This window comes from Aythya marila (genome assembly GCF_965140915.1).
Source record: "Aythya marila genome assembly, chromosome: 2".
Lineage (NCBI taxonomy): Eukaryota > Metazoa > Chordata > Aves > Anseriformes > Anatidae > Aythya > Aythya marila.
The window spans coordinates 7,483,590-7,504,506 of NC_139043.1; the positions used below are offsets into that span (position 1 = coordinate 7,483,590).

General features: G+C 46.1%; 1 protein-coding gene across 11 annotated transcripts in view; it reads right to left on the reverse strand.

The window, feature by feature from the left end:
* KMT2C (lysine methyltransferase 2C) overlaps nucleotides 1-15,787 on the reverse strand; it is a 195,648-nt gene extending 179,861 nt beyond the window's left edge. For 7 of the 11 annotated variants that reach the window (XM_082753723.1, XM_082753722.1, XM_082753720.1 and 4 more), the window contains exons 1-2: nucleotides 15,174-15,786; nucleotides 14,886-15,062 (exon numbers count right to left, since the gene is read on the reverse strand). In XM_082753723.1, the coding sequence (XP_082609849.1) occupies nucleotides 14,886-15,061 (176 nt within the window). In that variant the 5' untranslated portion in view covers nucleotide 15,062; nucleotides 15,174-15,786. Of the gene's footprint in view, nucleotides 1-9,820; nucleotides 9,840-14,885; nucleotides 15,063-15,173 lie in introns of those variants that run through there. The other 4 variants (XM_082753717.1, XM_082753715.1, XM_082753716.1 and 1 more) reach the window with 2 other exon arrangements.
* Between the last annotated feature and the right edge of the window lie 5,130 nt (nucleotides 15,788-20,917).

Here is a 20,917-nt window from a genome sequence, read left to right on the forward strand (position 1 = left end):
AGGTTGATCAGCCTGCCAAGCAGATGACAGGGCTGACCTGGCCACAGGGCAACCCAGCAAGAAGGGATGGGGCAGGACACCAAAAAAAAAAAAAAAGAAAAAGGCAAAGCAATTCCGCCTGCTTCAGCTCCCTGCCCCGATTCACACGTCTCCCCAAACGCATGTCACCACCGTGGCAAGGCACAAACTGCTTAAGCCAAGACTTCTGCCAAGAAAATGTACATGGAGAAATGGGATCAGTCAGCTCTCCAGAGACAGACTTCTTTTTTTTTAAGCAACAGAAGCTATGGATTTAATGATTAAGATAAAAACTTATGTCTATACATATGTTGGACTGTTTTCTTCCAAACTCCAACTGATTAACTCAAGGATTCAGCTCTTGAGTTAATCGAGACATATTTAGCAGAGCATGCCGGATCTGTTTATTATTTACAATTCCTAACTTTTGGAGAACGATTTTCACAGTAACCAAGAGAAATTCACACGTGGATACCGCACCACATCCAATATTTCCAATCCAAATTTCGAATGCAGTACAAGTAAGAGAGATGGGCCTCACGACAATTTGTTTGGTTACAATAACTACTAGGTCACAAATTTGATTTGGCACTTCATTAAGACACAAAGATGAACATGCAAGAAGCACAAAAATGTGTTTGTCATTTTTAAATATTTGCCTTTTTTTTTTTTTTAAACTTCTGTGGACCTGCTACTTCTAGATCTTTTATTTCATTGGGTTCCTAGTCACAATACAATAAAATCACAACAACGACTTGAGATTAAGCCATAAGCATCTAACTACAGAAAGACAACAAGCAGAAAAGGCAATTCAAATATTTTCCTCAGCCTGGCAATCCTTCTCAAACGTAAAGGCAATTTACCTTCCAGCGCTCTTTCACTCTTTCATGCTACAAATCAGCTTGAGCCAGCCTCCTTCCGCGAACGCAGTTTCTCTGTTACTTCTACTTTTCATGCCAAAGCACAGATGAGACAAGTGTAGTTTAACTTCTTTTTTTGTTGCATTTGAAGGCTTTTGGAAGCTTTTAAGTTTCTAATCTGTACTACGACAGACTCTGGAGATAGACTCCATTTCTAAAAGGAAAAGAAAAAAAGGAAGAAAAAAGAGGTGCCAAACTATATTCTTTCCTCTTCCCTGCTCCATCTTGTCATGAGCATGAGCCAGACCCATACCTGGACGTAAGACAGGTTAACAACATGATGTAAGGTCAAGAAATGTATTTCATGTGTTAACTACACAGCCCTATTAACGTACCATTATAAACCTGATTTAAAGCCATTACATCCAGGATGTCCTATCCAGCAAGCCTGCTATTAGTAAATAAAATTGGAACAGTAACGTAAGTTAGGTAATTGAAATTTCCCAATAGAAGGCATCAAATTCGGTCTGTCCTTGGGGCTTTGACAGACAAGTTTTGACAAATACTGCTGAAAAGGCTTCAGGTATCTTTCTCCCTTTGTCTTTCCATGCTTTGGTCAAAGGTTATCATCCTTGCAACTACAATGGCAGAGCACCACACAGAACCAGCACACTTAATTCAGTGATGAATGTGAAATTGAAGTACGAACAACAACCAAAAGGCCCTTTCACCTCTGTGGCTGCTACCTTCCCAAAGAGCATCGGCACAGACAGCTCAGCGTAGCTTGAGCTCATCAAGCCTCACCAGCACATGTCCACTAGCAAATGTAAACAGAGCTATCAATGGAGAAGCATAAGTTCAATCAGGTTAAAAAACATTTCTGAAAAACTATTTGAAATAATAAATACAGGCCTTCAATTTCCATGTTACCTCGCCAAATCTCAAATTTCCTTACTCTCTTCTTGAGTTTCCCAGCAGCACTATGCTACCTGCTGTTGAAGGAGCGTGGCATGTGGTGCTTCTGGGCAGAAACACTGCAGAAGAGACAGGAGCGCCGCGATCTGTGTCACTCAGCACTGCTACCAAGTGCTGGTATGGTTAAAGCCTGCCTGCTGCGTAACCAAAATGATAATGTCGTCTGCTTACCAGAAACGGAAATAAAGGCAAGAGCAAATGAATTCAGAAAGAACTGAAAACCAATATAGACGAGCAGACCACAAGCTGAAAAGAAGGCAGTAAGGGGTAGAAAAAAAGGCAATACCTAAATTATTAGAAAATGACTCATCGCTAATAGCGAGTTGTTAACTTCTAGCAGGACAAAACTGAATGTCAGAATAAAAAACCTGACAAAATCTGCCACGTAACCAAATCTGCCCTACCCTTTTCTACCAGATACTTGTTAAAATGTCCTTTAAAAAGAAAAAAAAATGTTTGCAATTAATCACTGATTTAGTATATGTGGAATCAGACAGATTAATAGATAAAGCAACTACCAGGTGACAGGGAATAAGAAATGCAGAAAATGGAACAAAGAGATATGGTAAACTGCTTTTTTTCAAGAAATAAAACAGGAAAACACCTTCTAAAAAATAAAGGTTATTTTACATAACCTTCCTGTGTAAAAGCAATGGATATGATATAAATAATGGGCAGGACCATCAAAAGGGATGGTCACAGAATCGGATCATAGGGTATCTCAGGTTGGAAAAGACCTCAAAGTCATCCAGCCCATCCTCCTGCTCAAAGCAGCTCAGAGTCACTTCCCAAAATGGTTTGCAAATATTTTTCACGTTCAATTAGTTGTTTGCATAGCCCTGTAATTACACCCAGAGCTAAAATGTGATGGTGGGACCCCATCTGAAATAACTTGTGCCCCAAACCAAGCACAGACAACAGCCATCGGGGCATTAGGGCATCCAGATGGCCCAGACCACAGCTACATCTCTTTGTCTAGGGGTTTCCTATGCGGTGGCTCTAACGAACCTCCTGCTCAGACCTTACAGGGCCCTTCTGCACTGCATTTCAGAGGTGCCCAGTTCTCTCTTCTGACTAAGCACAGAGACTTCAACAGAATGCAGGCTATTTAAGTACACTTCCTACTATTCATTAGCAAGCTCCTTTAGAGCAGTAAAATAAATATCATTATTCTTTTCAAGTTTCGAAAGAAAACAATCCAGCCAGAAACCAGACCATCACAAAACTGCCGAAAAAGAAACTGAGGTGGCATGATTATGGGACTGGAGTTCAGCCTCTGCTCTGTCCCCAAGGCCCATTACTAATAGCTGGGGTGGAAAACGCTGCCGCTCCATGCGGCGGGGTCACATCCATGCAGCTGTGTATTCCCCACGTTCAGTTACGGCTACACCCTAAGGAAAAAGCGAAAGGAAAACAAACAACAACAGCAAAACTTTGTAGATTTTAGATAAAAACCAGCTAACAAAAATCTATTACCCTATTTTTCCAAATTCCCATCCGACATGGAAAATTGCACCTTAGGAGATATGGGATAGCTGAGCGCCCGAGCTTCACCCCAACAAGTTCATACATGTCCACGACACTTATGACTTTTTTTTTTCTTTTTCTTTTTCTTTTTTTTTTTTTTTTTTTTAAGCGTGGGCATGTTAACTAAGTATAGACAAGAAACTGTCACATATCACATGAATCCTGGGTCTAAAAAAGCCTTGAAAACAGCATGGTCAAGCTGACAATTCAAAAACCGGATTCTTTCCGCCTATCCAGACCAAGTCTAGAGCAAATAAAATAAAAAAAGACACATTAATTGCCAAAAAAGTAAACTGAAAGTATCCTTAGGACAACATTTATTTACGTTACTGGTAATTTAACCCCAATAACCATGTCCGGTTAATGAGCCTGGAGATCGAGGTTCCCGGCTTGTCCATAAGGCAGGAACACGACCAACTGCACCTCCCCTGCTCTGTTCCAGCACCGTGCCCTTATCTGAGAAGGCCACGTGCAGAGTACACAAAATATTTGCGTCAGTTTACCAAGTTTTTGTATTTATTCTTTACCAACAGACACGTCTGAAGCAGGAAGGATGTCATCTCCAAGCTGTGCACCCCACAGGACAGGATGACAAATGCTCTCCCCATCCCATTACAAAAAGAGGCGACCGAGCAGCCAGCCACGAGGCAACCCTCGCTGCTACTGCTGGATCAGAGGCCTTAGGGAAATAATTTCTTGAAATAATCTTGCTTACAGGTCACTTATTTCCTAAGTCCTGTCCCCCCCACCTCTCCCACCTCATTTCTGGGCCCAGGTCTCTCCTAAAGGGTTTCTGGAAGACACAGGCAGGAAAATAGATTAGAATACCCGCTGAATCTGTTTTGCTCTTGCCTTTGTATAAATCTCCAACAGGATGCCTGACGCAAGGTTAATTACGCAAAATATGAACCAGGACAAATTGTGTGTCAGAAGACCAGAGAAGCACCGAAAGCCAGCAGTTCTCAGAGCTTTATGGCTCCGACATCCCATCTCCCCTGCTCCCTCTAGAGCAATTCTGCTGTGAGCTGTTCTCCCTAAACTTACATCCCTACGGGTTAGAGAACATTAACTGTGGCAGCGTTTGCCCAGGAGGCTGAAAGTAAAACTGATGAGAATGGTGTCAGTCTCACTGAATTCCTTCTAGAAAAATACCCTTTATAGTTATTCTAGTAAAATAAGCAGAGTTGGGAGCCTCGGCCTCGAGACCAAGCAGCACACAATGGCTCACATCCACATTAGCACATTGGCAGCCCCCAAAACACAGCAGCCACCTGCCAGTGGGACTGAAAGCAGGGACAGGGCCCGCACAAGCTCCTGGGCCAGCCCTGAGAGCTGTTTGGGACGGTGCTGGCAGGTCCAGGTCAAAATGGAACGAGTGACCATGGCCATAACCTAGCAAGAGAGATGATGGTGCTGCCGTGTCCCAAAGCGTTGCCTCTTTTTGGTTTCCAAGCACAGGCACGGCTGCTGTAAAGATGCTTCAGGTGTCAGGGCACTGCTCCTAGCTGCGAGCATTCCTCTACCCTACAGAGAACAGGCATAATTGAGAAGTAGCCAGAGGTACAAGCTGCAAGATTTAAAGAAATTTTAACATTTCTGTCATCTTCATTTTCAATTTCAAAACTCCCCTTTGCAAGCCCTTCTCCACAATGAAAGCATCCCATCCGTTTCCGAGCACAGTCCCACTCTCCTGCATTTCACTGGGCCATGGTGAGAAAAAACAAACACGCAACACAATCATCTGCCTTTATTACAAATAGGAAAAAAAAAACAAACCACCACAGGAGGAAGAGGAAAAAAGTAGGAGCAGAAACAAAACCCTAAGCAGCAGAGAATGGGAACTAGGGAATAAGGAACTGAAAAGGCAAGGAGAGAGAAATGGCCCCACTGACCAAACGAGGGGGCGATCGCTTCGTAAGCAACTCGCAGAAGCTTTCAGAGCTTTTCAGAACCGCAGGGTAAGAGGAGGCCTAAAGCGTCCAAGTGTCTGATGGAAACCAAAATAACCGAGCAAACAGCCCAACAAGTTTGTGAGAATCATTGAGGACAACTGCTTCACAAAGTCAAGGGCGCCAGAAGAGCAGTTATTTCACACTTCACTCTATTAGGGCGGGCTCCATCTTAAAAAGCTGAACGTGTACAGAGATTTGGCTGGAAGTGGTAACAAGAAGCGCTCGCCGTGCCAAGGAAAGGGGAAAATGAGAGCTGGAGAAAAAGGAGAAGAAATTTTTATCTTCAATTAAATGGAATAAGAAAAGCAAATTTCAACCAACTCTTTGAACTTGTTGCTAGAATCTCCCGAGAATGCAATTTAAAGGAGGACTGGCAGTTATTGTACTGGAATACACACGATAGCAAAGTATTCCAGCTCAGGGGAAAGATAGGGAATGTAGTATGAATACAGGGTGCATCAAAAGCAGCCAGTAATAAGGGTCTGAGACTAGAAAGAATCGTATTAGGAATGGAAACAAGGGCATTTTAATGAGTACAAAGGAACAGCATAAACCGTCAGGGATAAAAATCGGAAGAGATAAAAGCACAGCATGCATTATTACCACTGTGCAATATAAAAGGCAAACAAAGTTTCAAAAATAGTTTAGAAGTAAGAATAAAGACAAAAAAAAAGTCAGTACGTAGTGCTGAAGAAGAACAAATGGGAAACAAAACCGAATCAAATGCTGTTCTCTGCATTTCAGCCTCCCCAGAACAGATTTACCATACCTAGTACTGGAGATGGATTTTGTTCTGAAGCTCAGTAATCAGGGAAATTCCAGGCAGAAGGACTGGAAGAAATTCACACTCTGCTTCAGAAACAAATAGAAGCCATCTCTAAACCCTCAGTGATTATCTTCGATGATAGAGTCCTGCTGAAAGTGCCCTAAGACAGGTGGACAACAATGAGCTAGAGCATCAAAAGCTATTCATTTGCAAATTATTTTCAATTAAGATCGAAGAAGATTTCAAGGAAGCTGAGGATCTGCATGAAGAAACAGAGATGGAAGAGCTCCGTATGGCACATGGCTGAGGCAGGGGTTATGAACGTTTGATCTTACGAAGAGTCATTCTGATAAATGGAAAACATGCTTCATTTCAGCCAACTGAAATTCATAAAGATGAGCAAATTTTGGAAGGATGTATTAAGCAAGTCAACGTTATGATGTTGCCATCAGTGAAGGCAAATCTTACCCTAAAATACATTGGGAGGTTTAATTAAGCCTGTTCAGTGCTGAACAAAGGAGACAAGCTCCCAGTAAATACAAGTTTATTATAAAATTGTTCTCCACATCAGCTGTGGGAAGTCAGGACTGTGACCAGTACAAGACAAAGTCGGATTCCCCCACAGTAAAGAATATTTATATTTTGGAAAATGAGTTACTGAAACTAATTGCCTAGGGATGCATTGGAGTTGCATCCAACAAATGCTTCAAAACCCAAGAGGGAGGGAGCATCGTTTGTCAGAAATGGTACCAACACACCACGCAGAAGCACGAGCAACATCAGCCTGAAGTCTTTTTTGGCCATATTTGCATTTGGCTGGGGCAATATAGCAGAACGAAATATTCATTTTAAAAGATTTCATTGTGCTTCTCAACTCCACGCTGCAGAAAAAAAATTCTGAAGGATTGATGGGATCACTTACTACAGAAATCTCCCACACTTGAATACAACATAGTTCCCATCTTTCTTAAGACACACTGTGGAGCCACCCTATCATCTTTTTAAGAGAAAACCTTGACTGGGAGCACTGCCCGCTGCCACGGCTGTCAGATGGAGGCAGGAGGGTTGGTGTCGTCACCCCAACAGCCCAAGTCCCACCAACCTTGGGCTGCTCCAGCAGTCATTTGGGGTTAGCTCCTACTTCCAGATGGTACTCAAGCAGTCGTGTAAGACGCCGTAAGTGTTTAGCAGAGCAGAGACTGCACATTTGGAGCACATCTTCACTACCAACCTCCCTTCTTACTGTGCCACCTTGTCTGACTGCACTTCCTTCACCTGCGCATGCTCTGAGGACAAAATCAAAAATTGGTAAATTTTCCTGAAGCTGATTTTTTTCCGATAACCTACTTACAACTATTTTTGGCAAGAATTTATTGTCAGTAGTGACGTAGCAGAAGAGAAAAAAAAAAAAAGCCTTCAGTTTAAGGGAGAATATCCTGGTTTGACAGGATTTCTAGCAGTTTCTTCACGAGTAACAATTAAAATGTTGATAAATATAGCACTGCAAATTAGTAATTATATATTTATACGGGAATGGCTGGCAATAGGGTTTGCTACACGCGTGATTTAATGAAAATAAGTCCAAAAAGATGAAAGGGAAGAATATTCTGGAAGGAGCCGTATCTAGTGTTATTTTATTATAATGCCCATCTATTGAAATATTTTAGGAAGGAGCTTCCAGAATACCAGAAATTACTTACTAACCTATAACGTTTCACTTATGCTATTATTTTTGGAATACTCATAGTGTTATTTTAGGAGATTTTTAGGAATTTAAGAATATTTCAGAGGATCAAAGCAAGAAACAAAGTTCCTTATCTAATCAATGCCAACAGATAGACTTGTTTGGGGCCAGAAAGAGTTAGATCAGCACAACTCACCTGTCTGAATGCTCTGAAGAACCCTCTCGACAGCGCTTTTTTAAACAACTCACCGGCATGCATAACATGACTACAGGCTGTAAAAGCCTCTCCCAATCTCCTCTAGGATCTCCTGTATTGAACAATTCACCAGAGCCAGCCAAAAGAAAACCACCCAAGCCCTCCCGTCTCGGAGGACCGAGGCTCCGGCTCCGCAGCCACGTGAAGCTGGCAGCGCTACCGGGGGACGTCAGCTCTGCCTCTCCGCACCCTGGCTGCTTGCTCTGGCCTCCTCCCTTCTGCTATCGCAAACACGTTTCTCTGCCAGGTTAGTTTTAACCCAGATCAATTTCCCAATGCACTTCACCACATGGCTGCACAAATGCCTGGGTCAGCACAAGGGAGAGAACAAACAGCTGGTAGCAGAGGGAGGGCAGGAGAGCTGCTGCTTTTCGCTGCCAGAACCAGCTCAAGATTTATGGTGCTTGGGGAAAATAACCACCTGATGCACTCCCTGCCTCTGTTTCTCCAAGTAATGGATATTCTAGGTTTTAAGGTTTTTATCCCTACTTTACCTGATCTGAAAGCACTAATGCTACTAGGAGAAATTACTGAATGTAGCTCTTGAAACAAGTGCCCAAACTTATTTTGAATGCCCCATCTGAGAGACTGAGGGATGGCATGAGTGGGAATGGCCAGCCTCCCAGCACAGAACAGTAAAAAAAAACAAAAAAAAAAACCTGAATTCAATGCGAGTTATTTCACTAGCAAGCAGGATTTGCTACAATAAAACCTTGCGCATCTGTAGTTATCCAAACTCCATGAATCATGCAAACTGTGTGAATTGGTAATCAAACGTATTAGGCGCAGAAAAAAAGAAAAGCTTTCAATATTTTTGGAATTACTAGGAGCTTAATTGTTTAGCATTTCACCACGTTTTAGTGTACCTAGGACAACATTTCTTAAAAAGGTAAACCCACAGCACTGGTGCACACCAACACAGGGGTGTGACCCTTTGTGGTAGATAAGGAACTTGTATTTTCCCCCGTCATAGACAACCCTGCTAAACCTCTGACACTGTTGTGGGACAAACGAGCCTACGAGTGGAAAAAACGACTCCAGCTACTCTGGGCAAGCCAACTGCCTTGGAAAACCATCCCTCAGCTCAAATGGCAGCAAAGAACAGAAACGTCCATTTCAATTACTTCAGAAAGAACAATGACATGAAGTTAGCAGGGGTTGAACACGCTACTAAGAAGAAAAAAAATAACATCCACATCCTCCAGATGAAGTGAGTTGTTTCTGAAGCTAGCTCTCGCTGAATAGAGGATGAAATGCTGTGGGTAAATGGAGCAGAGAATGGGAACCAAGAGACTGGGTTCTTATTCCTACCTCTGCAAAGACAGCACTTATGACCAATATGCAAAATATCCTGAGATTTCAGTGTCATGAGACTTGAGCTGTCATAATCCCGTCTGATAGCTCTTGGAGGTCCTTCCTTGAAAAGTGCTACCGAAGTTCAGTGGGTTACCAAACACAAACATGAACAACCTAACCACTGGAATTGAAAATTACAACCTCATCAAAAATTTCAAAGCAATCTGCATTTGCAAGCGTGGTCTGCATCAAACTGTGAAACCAATAGGCTAGGGTTATAGAAAATGGTCCATTTCCAACATTAAGCTTAAACTCACCCTTAAGACACATCTGAAGCCACCAGTTCACAAAAATCAGCATTTTAACAACTTTGACATTGCAAAACAATTCTGTAAATGCCAGCATGTCCAACAACTCTCGCTGTCATCCCTCCCAGAAGTCCCCCCAGGATCTGCAGACCAGAAGGTCCATACTGACATCACCTACCAGAAGCTCCCGAGGAAAACAGGATTATGAGCTGTTTAAGCCAGGCTCCAGTGCAAGAGCAACACCTGACAGCACAGGAATTCCTCGGGTGATGGAGGCACAGGGTGGGATGTGGAAGAAAACAGCCCAGTGATCCCATGGGATCCTCCTGCGTGTCACCAGTCCCTTTCCATGCCGGACTAGAGAGCAGCCAGTGTCACATCCTGATAGTGGAGCCTGTCCCAACGCCCCAGCTCTTCCCACCGTGTGAACACACACACGCACACACCCCTTCTGGCTTCTGGCCCAAGCCTTTTGATAGGTGGCTTGTGGAGGCAGAAGCAGAGGCCAACGTTTGCTCTAACACCTTAACCCTTGCCCAAACAACAGGACGCAGCCCAGCCATTGAAAGGCTCCAGTCTTTCCATGCTAGGCAGTAACTATTTACCCTAACCATGCATACGTATCTAGGAACATGTTAATTGTATAAGACAATATTTAGCATTTAGAAACATTAAATTTTGAAGTGAGAACGGGGCAGGAAAGATACAAACAAGCATCACAGGGAAGGTGCACAATGAACACAGCTGAGCTATAAGGAGAAGACATCTGACAAGTCAAGGCTCTTCTGAAATGAGCGTAGATACCTTTAAATATTGGCCTACCCTAATACGAATCCAGCAAAAGGAACGATAAAAAATCTTAAATAATCATTTCCTGGCAAAAACACCACGCTTACGTTTCCTCAAAACTATCTGCATGTGTGAAATCCATGGCCTTTGAAAACCTCCTGCAGCTTACGCCGGCCAAAGTAAGTAATGAATAACGACGACGAAAATTAAGTCATAGATGCTTAAAAATAAACGCACAAAGTTTTCAGTAGACAAATTTCCAGCTTTCTGAAATCATTACCCTGTGCTGTTGTAAACAACACACATTTGCAACATTTTTAACATGAATCAGAAGCCTGACGAATGCTGAAAATACTACTTCAAATGAACACGGGTACTGACTTGAAACGTAACTTATCGTGATCACAGCCACCGAGACTTCTGCTACTAAATTCTTGTTAAGACAAATGTTCGTGCTGTTCATAACCCGTCTGGATTAACAAAGCTCTAATACTGAAAATCAATTACAAAGATGTTTGCTGCACCTGCACAACACTATTCTGATACATTGCCATGAATAACCAACTATTCGCGCAATGACAACAGTCAAAACTGATCCAATCCTCTTCCCCTACAACTTCTTTTTGAGCATATTTCTGCCACTCATGTCCAAAGCCTGGAAGCTGAGGAATAATCCAAGTACAGGAGTTAAATTTCCAAGATTTCAGGTCATGAGATAAGATGGTCCCTAACTGTTTCTATTTTCTCCTATGCAATACCAGCAACATCCAGGCTCCCTTTTCTTTCTCCTACATCATGTTGTATCTTCAGTGATGCAACTTCCTTTTTTTTTTTTTTGCTTTGAGAAATACACTCTTGACAACCCTTAAATTCATTTGAAAGCTGGTATTTCAAAAATATTGTCCTCATTCATTGCTTTGATTACTGTTCTTTGTGTTCTTCCGTCCTCCTTACGAACCATGTCAAGAACAACCTACTTGCTCCCAATTTCACGGCTCTGCATGCCCTATTCTAGCTTTATCTCTCAAATTTGTACCTCTGCTCTATACAAATACCCCGTTGTCAAAATGTAAGGAAGAAAATATGAGTGTTTGTCTAGCACTCGAGGCAGGAAACAAGTTATCTGTGAAAATCCTCAGGGCGACAAGGCTACCCTCCTTTAAATATATCCTCCAAGTCTGATGCCTATGAATCATTCACTGATGCTGAGATAGCCAGGGTACTTGAACTTCTGCACGTTCTTGTGCTCGTAGCATTCTCACAGCTCCCATGTGCTTTCCCAATACATTTCTAACATTTATACGTTGTCTTATCTTTACATTTAAATTAAGAAATTGTTTGCGCAGAAGCAAGCTTTGCTTATGCATCTGTAGTGTATGCAGTATAATGGTGCCCTGGCCTCTGGGCACAATTACAATATAAATAATAAAAACGAACTGTTCACCCAAGATTAACTCTCCTGACAATGTTATTCATAAAGCTGTACCCTTCAAATGGTGAGAAAAAGCCATCCTGATGCCGTGCTCTACCACCAGGAACTCTCCAGACACTAACACCACAACAAAACCAATTCCTGGCCCATCATCACCTACAGGAAACCTCAACTGCTCCATAAAAAAATCCAGTGTTGCTGGGGACGTGGGTATTTACATGGATAACCAAGTAAAATGCACAATGATGAAGACTCTCAGAGAACCATCCCTAGTGGAAGAACCCTACCATCTCTTAACATACGAGCCTAATTCTGTGAGGAGCTAAGAATCCCTGGCATCCCACAGAAGCAGATTCAAGGCAGTTTTCCATCTGTCTACTTAAACTCATCAAATTTGCGTACAAACATGGCCTTCGAGAAGGAAAAACACCAACCTGCAGCATCCTCAAATATTGTATTGTTCTTTAACAGAGGCTTCCATGAGGAATTCTTCTTTTTTTTTTTTTTTTTTAGCTATGCTGTCTTAATGCAGGGCTCTTAGTTTTATCATTACTTAGACTGCACTTAGTCTGAACATTCTGTGGAACATTTCCTATAATGGGATAAAGCAGTTGAACAATTTGACTGGCTAATAGTGATTTAGACATGTGATTACAGTACAGAAAATGATCTGACATATGCTCTTTTATCTGGTTTACATGAGGCACATAAACCCCACTGGAAAGCGCAGAAGTGAAAAGGAAGACATGCCCAAGCAGTCATATGAAAACAAGAGAAATTATTTATACTCATTTTATTTCTGCATTTGCTTAGCTAGTTGTAATCGGTATTTTGTAAAGAGTACAACATGATATAAAACCATTTTTCCTCAGAACTGATGCAATAAGACCCATATCTACTTTGTGAAAAAGTTTGAAAATCAGTATTTTAATAACAGCCTAGCTTCAAAAGCATTTATGACTTACAACACCTTTACCAATATTACAGATTTTCCATAAAGATACAGAAGGACACCAGCCATGCTTAGCACCACACCAGGAAGGAATAACCATAACGTAAAGAGAAAAAGAGTACTGATTAATTTTAACTTTTGTCTCAGCTAATTTCATTTCTTACACAGACGCTTGCACTCATGTCAGCAAAAGTACATATTTTTACAGGAAAATCTACTTTCCTCCTAAAACCAGTTGACAATATTCCCACGGCACCAAAAACCTATCTGAAAAAAAAGGAATTACCTCTTCAGAGCCCACTTTTCGTCAAGAGCATGCACTCAGCCTCAAGTTGGCACACAAGATATGTCAGTTTTCTCTGATAGTGCTAGTTTGCCTTTCGGACAGACCGGTCATTTCCAAGGGATTTGCATTTTTCTTCCTAGAACAACTTCTAATACAAAAGCACTCAAGGTTTTCTGCTCAAGGCTTGGCTTCAACGCGTAGAAATAAAGTATGTAAAACTAAGCATAAAGCTGATGAACCTAGTAACTTTACTGCATATATGTATGCTTGGAAACTACTTTCAGGTATGGTTATGAGAAAATTTGTACCAAACACGGAAAACGATGAGGAGAAAGCCGCAAGCACTGCACCAACACCAGAACCAGGGGGTGAATGCTTGGATCTTTCAAGCGCAACTTTCATCGACAGGGAAAAAAGCCACACAACCCAACCTACGGCCAGTTGTGTCCTGGAGTATTTACGCCACACGGAGCTGGAAAAAAACAAATTATTGCAGAGGAAAATACCCTCTCCGGTGCGTGCTTCCTGCACAGCAGGCTCCCTCCCTGGTGCTTTGGCAATTCGGGGTGAAATTCAGCGAGGCCTGAGGCGGGCGTTGGGCACGGGGCGAGCTGCTCACCTGGCTGTATGCACCCGGCCGGAGCAGCCCTTGAACACAAAGGGAAGGCAGCTCGAAATCCCCTGGGCTGTCCCCCACAGCCTGAATTTCTCTGCGGCTCCCAGCCACGCTCCTTCAGCCCCACGTCCCCGGCCGGCTTTGTCCTGCTCCTGCTGCCCTCGGCTCCTCAGGGAGCCTGCCGCCTGGCCTTCCCCCAGCACCGAGCACGTAGCAGCGGCCCAGCAGCCTCCCCCGCTTCCCTAAACCCCGCTTCCCCAAGCCCCGGCTCCCCAAAACCCCATCTCCGAGCTCTTTTTTCCACCCCCCCCCAAGTTTGCTCGGGGCTGAGGGGAGCGGGGGGCCCCCCTGAGGAGCGGAGGCGCTCGGCGGCGGCGGCCGTTGTGGGGCGGCCGCTGTGGGGCTAACGAGCGCCATGGCACCCCGAAAGTCCCCTCGATTAAGGGCAGTCTGTCACAGCAAAGGGGCTGGCAGCCCCCCCTAAAATCCCGTTGTGTCCCCTCCAAGCTCTGCCGTGCTTCGCCGCTGTCTCCCCCCCTCCTCTATGCGAGGGCAGCCGCTTGACAGCTCCCCGAGCGGCGCCCTCAGCCTCCGGGCGCCTCAAAGTCCTGCCCCAACTTTGTGTGTGTGTGTGTGTGTGTGTGTGCCGGGGGGGTGCCATCGCCAGCCACTTAGGGCAAAAAAAAAAAAAACATCTTTTTTTTTTTTTTTTTTTGCCTCAAAAGGGAGAAAAAATGGGAAGGCTGCCGTGGAAAGCTGGGGATATTAGATCCGATATCCAGGCGACGCCGAAGGAAGGAGAGTCCTAGAGGAGAAGGGAGCCCGAAAAGGAGGAAGGGGGAAGGTGCAAAGGCAGGGGGGGAAGGAGGAAGAAGGGGGAAGAGCTGGCGAGAAACTCCGAAGAAAGAGGGAAAGAAAACAGGGACGGCGAAAGAAAAGTGAAAAGGGAAAACGGGCGGAGGAAGACAAAGGTGAAAAAGGAGGAGGAGGAGGAGGGGAAAGTGCAAAGGGGAGAGGAGGAGAAGAAAGAAGGGCCCCTCTCAAAATGGCATTGGGCAGGAGGGAGGGGGCGACGAGCGGCGAGGCTCTGCTGACAGCTCTGCCTGCGCCTGGCCGCCTGCCCCCTGCCCCTGGGTGCCTCGCACACACACACACACGCTGAACTTACTTCTTTCTGGCTCTCTGGAAAGGGGAAGCGCCATCTTTGCGAGGCCGGCCCCTAGGTCTTTTGTCTGTGGCTGCTGCTGCTGCTGCTGCTGGGGGGGGAGCTCCAGGCTCGGGGGGTTGCTGCTGCTGAGGCGGCTCCACCACCGCCACCACCAGACTCTTGTCCTCCGTTGACATCCTAGTCAGCAGGACGAGAGAGACACATGGATGATGATGATGGGGATGAAGATGAGGATGGTGATGGGGATCCCGATGCTCCTCCTGCTCCCGCGGCTCCTCTCCTCCTCACCTCCGCCTCCTCCACCTCCGCCTCGCATCGCTGGCCTCAGCCGCCGCCGACCAGCACAGGTAGCAGGGGGAGCAGCATGGGGGAGAGCAGCAGCAGCAGCAGGAGGAGGAGGAGGAGGAGGAGGAGGAGGAGGGGAAGGGAGGGCGAGAAGGGAGGGAGGGAGCGGGGAGAGGCGGGCGGGGGGGGGGGGTGCGAAGAGAAAGAGCGCGGAGGAAGGAAGGGTCTCGCACACAATAACACCCCCTCCCCGGCTCGGCGGGCTCCGTCGGGGCCCGGGGCGGGGGGGGGGGGATGGATAAAAAGGCGGAGAAGCGAAGGAGAGGCGGTGGCGGCTGATCCCTGCCGCTGGGCTCCCCCCTTCTCAGAGGCCCCGGGAGCTGGCGGCTGTGGTGGTGGTGGCGGCTGTGGTGGTGGTGGTGGTGGCGGCTCCTGCGCTGCCCGGCTGCGGCGGCCGCCGCTTCATTGTAGGGCGGCCCCGCGCCCTCCCCCCGCGCACAGCCCCCGGGGGCGGAGGAGGAGCAGGAGCAGGAGCAGGCGGCGGTGGTGGTGGTGGTGGTGGAAGTTTTGACAGCTCCAGCTGGTGTGTGTGTGTGTGTGTGTGTGTGTATATGTGTGTGTGTGTGTATATGTGTGTGTGTGTGTATGTGTGTGCCGAGTCCGGCCGGGCTCCTCGTCCCCTTCCCAGCCGGGCCGGGAGCAGGAAGTTTAACTTTTTGGGGGAACAGCAGGGGAGGAGGAAGGGTGAAAAAGGGGGAGGAGAGCGCTCTCCCCTCCCTCCCTCCCTCCCTCCCTCTCTGCTTGCCTTCCCTCCCTCCCTCCCTCCCTTCCTTCCCCGCGGGGAGGAGAAGGGATCCCGGCGCTGCCCCGTCACCCCCCCCTTCACCCCCCTCCCTCCCTTCCCTTCCCTTCCCTTCCCTTCCACCCCAACCTCCGCCTCCCTTTTCCCTTCCCTTCCCCCCCGACACATCGACGCGGCAGCCGCCCTGCCGCGGCCCCACACTGCGCCTGCCCGGCCCGGCCCGCCCGGCCCCGGGCGCCGCCACCCCGCCGCCGCCGCTGACCTCACGGGCGGGCTGCGGGGAAAGCGCGGAGCGGGGCACGGCTCGGGACGGGGGCTCCCCGTCGCCTACCCAGCCCTTTTATTTATTTATTTTTCTGGTGTGTGTGTGTGGTGTTTTTTGTTTTTTTTGAAGTTATTTTACAACACAGCGCGGTGCACGGTGCCACCCCCCCCCCCCCAATCGGGGAACCCCACAGTACCAGCCCCACACGCACAGCCGGGAAGGGAAGGGAAGGGAAGGGAAGGGAAGGGAAGGGAAGGGAAGGGAAGGGAAGGGAAGGGAAGGGAAGGGAAGGGAAGGGAAGGGAAGGGAAGGGAAGGAGGGGGGGGGGAGCAGAGTTCAGCGCTGCGTGCGGGGGAGACAAAGTCTGCGGAGCGTGGCCGCCTTCCAGCAACTCCTGCTGGAACAGCTGCGGCCGCTCGGGGCCCTCCCCCGGGCAGGGGCCTCGCTGGCTGCCTGCCCGCCCGGCTGCGCCGCGGCGAGGCGAAGGCGGGGTTCGGGCAGCCCCTTCCAGAGCGTTTCATGCGGCCCCGGGGCCCGGAGGGACTCGCTCCGAGCCCAGCCGGGGGCGAGCGGGGCAGCGCCGCGCCCAGGGGCTCGGTCCCCGGGGCCCGGTAGCGCCGCGGGCTCGGCTGAGGGGCGCCGCCCTGAGGGAGCCCCTGAGGCGGCCCCCGCCGCCCGCCCTCAGCCGGGCAGCGCCGCGGGGCCCCTCAGCCGGGGCCGGCCTCCTTCCCTCCCTCCCTCTCCCCTTCCCTCTCTTCTTTTCCCCTTCCCTCCCTCCTTCTCCTTTTCCCTCCCTCCTTCCCTCCCTCAGCCCAGTGCCCGCTGCTCCTCCCGGCTGTGAGGTGAGCCCCTGAGGGGCTCCCTCCTTGCCTCACAAGTTCTCCGAGCTCCCACACAGCCGTGGGCAGCGATAGCGGCTTGGTGTCAATAAATACACGAGAAAAGCTCCGAGAGCCCCGCTCGGGACGTTTCTGGCCTTTGTCACCCAGGGGTTTGGGCGCTGCGTTGAGGTCAGGGTGGTAAAAAGCTGGCCGGAGCTAGCGCACCGAAGGGTGAGCACAATTTGGGGATGTAAAAATAAGCACAGAGCACTCCGGACCCTAACGCTGTGCCTCCTCACCAACATTTTCACTTGTCAGCTTCAGAAGTACCAAATTAAAGATGACGTGCTGTGGCAACCGCAGCTTTTGCTGGCCTGTTTTCTTGGGAACTCTTTCATAACAAAAAGCCTCCCTTGGTTCGTTCCCCAGGTAATTAAATAAGATCTTCATGATACTTTCCTATCTATCCGTGGAGATAAAGGCGATACATTTATCTCCATCTCTATACAAACACACACGTACGTATGCATAATTATACAAAGCCACTCAGTTCCTCAGCCATGCAAAGACAACTGCTGGATTATTGGCGCGACTTCCTTGGCCAGACTGCTGAAAATGTACCAGTTCCTGCCAAATTAAAAAATACGTTCTAAGCCAAACATTTGTATTACAGTGTCCCTACGTGACCACAAAGGTGTATTGCTCATAGGACTTCAGATAGGGGAGCTTAGATGTTTACATGTTGTCTAGTACATCGAATTTTGTTAAATCAGGCAAGCGAACGTAAATTAACTGAAAACATTTCATCCTGCACAGGCCCGGACTTGGGTGGAAGGGAAGGGCAGGGAGAGGGAAGCGAAAGGCCACAGCCTCCACGCAGCCGGATCAGCGGCGTGGCATTCGCTGGAGTTGCCAGGTTGCCATCTGGCCTGTTAAAAAAATGGCCATCTCCTGAAATAATGACTGTGCGAGCGCGGATCCACTGCGCATGCGCTGCGGCTTGGGTGAGTCTAGGATGTGTCAGAGCTACTATGCATGTGCAAATTGATTTGAGCTTAGACACGTGAGCATGCTGTGGGCTCAGCTCAACTGCTAGGTGTATGAGGAATAACTGTCACAGCCCACAGCAGAGAGACGTTCAGTGAAACCAACAGATTTCGCTTGCACACGCGTGGTTCATCCAGTCCTGCCATTTAAATATTGTTTAGTTTCTTTAGGCCCACTGTGAGTAGTTGATGTTTGGGGATTTTTTTATTTTTTTAAAGCAGATATGTGGCTAGCAGTGTTTTAACTTTTTTCTCCATTGTTTCCGATATCAACTATGTTTATACATCCTTATCACAATACAAAATCCTGGAGCTAGCTTTGGTTTAGCATGGTCTGGGACAAGAGCGTGTTAAGGGACTGATGCCCATTAGTCACAGGGACGAGCATTATCTCCTTACATGTCAGAACAAAGCCGGGCAGGTCTGCTCTGTAAACTGCTGCTGCCATTGCTGTGGCAATCAAAGGTGTGAAGGACTGAAAGAGACTTGTGAGCAGGAGCCCAAGGCAGAGATGGACTTGCAGGAAAGTGTAGATTTGCTAGCATTATTTATATCCCTCAGTGATGGCAGGGGGACAAGCTAGGAGAAGCGGTGTCACCAAATATAAATCCTGTGTAGGAGTGCTTTGTTGATTAAGGACATTTGAACAGCTTTGTCAGGAAGATTTTTAAGTTTATAACTGGCCCATGCTACCCAGCTATTATAAATTATCTTGGCATGGAAAAAGCACATTTTTACAACAAAGACATAATATTAAATGAACAGGCCCTCTGCTTTACTGAATGTTAAGAGATCTTCCAGTTCAGTGTAAACTAACCCAGGTGAACTGAGACACCTATTTTTATTTATTTATTTATTTATTTATGTTTTGTTTTTTAACTTCCAAGGGCAACTTTGAAACTTTCAGCTAGAATTTTACATTGTCTTCTGTCTTGAAATAAACATTTCTCTCTTCTTGGTATGGTTTTTGAATATAAGTGAGACCCTTGCAGCAGTGATTAAAGAGCGCATGCTTACAGTTTTGACTGCAAAACATCTTGAGCTGTCCCAGTGTGCTTAATGACAAACAGCGATATTTTCATGCACAACAGTAGAACAAGTTGAAGACGGGACACAGTCTTAAATCAGCTCATTAAGGAGAAGGATCTCGTTATGGAAATCATTAAAGGAAAACGACAACTGGTATGTAAATATACTTGGTATGTAAATACCAATTGTGCTATTATACAACTAAAACAGTCTATGTAACAGAAATCTTGAGAAATAAGATTATTCTGGAGTCTATCTGGAATGGGATCCAGGTATTTTCTCTTTAGACATTAGTTCAGAACTCTCACAGTTTAATGATAGTTTCCTTTATTATTTATCACCAAAATAAATAAATAAATAGTTTTTGTTCTGTTTGTGCCTGTGTTTCAATTGCAGAAAAGATCACCAGATTATCACAAAGGCTTCATCTAAGATGCATCAGCAACATGCTAACATTTTAAGTGTTTGAAGAATTAAACCACTTCGTCTTCAACCTGTGCTAAACTAATGATTCTACACCATAGTCTTATTGCTTATTGCTGCTTTGAAGGCTGGACAGAGTCCATTGCCCGTGCATGTCCTTGTGCAAGAGTGTCAAACTGCAGGAAAAAGGTGCAGGGGACAGCTGAGGGTAGTGACCACATCAGGTGCCCATGACACTTTTCCACATGTGCATCAGTATTCACCAAAGGAGTTCAGAAATAGCTGGATAACTGTTTTTTTCAGGATTAATAATAATAATAATAAAGAATTATAGACCAGGTCTACATCAAGTAGCAAAGTCAGAATCACATCATACAAATACGTCTCCCAGTTTGTTTGTACTAAACTTGGCTGGACTAAAAAAAAAGTTAGCATATGTTAATTGTTGTATGCTAACGAATGCGCTGTAGAAGTCTAGTTTTAAACTTGAAATATTTGTTTCTCCTTTTCATCAGTTTTGCTTACTTGTCATCTTGTAGATCTGTCTTACTTTAGGCAACAGCACAGCCTGGATATTAGGTACGACATACCCTTGAGCAGTGGTGACTTTCCCAGCAGTTTGGTGAGGTATTTGCTGCTGCAGATGATGGGGGATAAGCCTTGCTTCTTGTCCTGATCGGTATTCCCAGCCAGATGGAGAACTGCAGACATCAGGTGCAACAGACAGGTACTGTGGAGGTCCAGTCCCCCTAAAACCAATGTGACTGCTCTTTGAAAGCAGCGTGGTTCACTCTCTGTGCAAAAAAATAAACCATTTTATTTTTATTTTTTTCTCACCTGCTTCCCACCATGAAAGATCATGACTTGGATTCCACAATTCCCCACACAAGCTCATCTAGAGTAAGCGTATGAACATGGGTCATGTTAAATATTATGCTCATGTTAAAGTCTAGGCTCCCCATCCCCTGCCTGCTTTAACTTGATCAGTTTAGTATGTGTTAAAGGCAGCCTTGCCTACGCTGTGATATATGTGCTAACATCACACCTTTACACCTTAGTCTCGCCAAAGCCCGAGGCCTTTTCATCATATTAAGCTACTTTGACTGGGCTAATGTGACTGAAAAACACACCTATTTTATCCATTAAGACGGGGCCAAAAATGTTAAATGCTCAAGATGCGAGCCCCCAGGGCTTGTCTATATATCGAGTTATTACACGTGGAGACTTTTATCTTCATAAGAAAATGTTCTTTTTGTGCACGCCAAAGTGTGAGTTTAAAACTAGTGGTTATACTATAACCCTCGTGCAGACTCATTCATTCTGGCATCTTCTGGCTTTTTTTCAGATTAACTTCTTCCAAG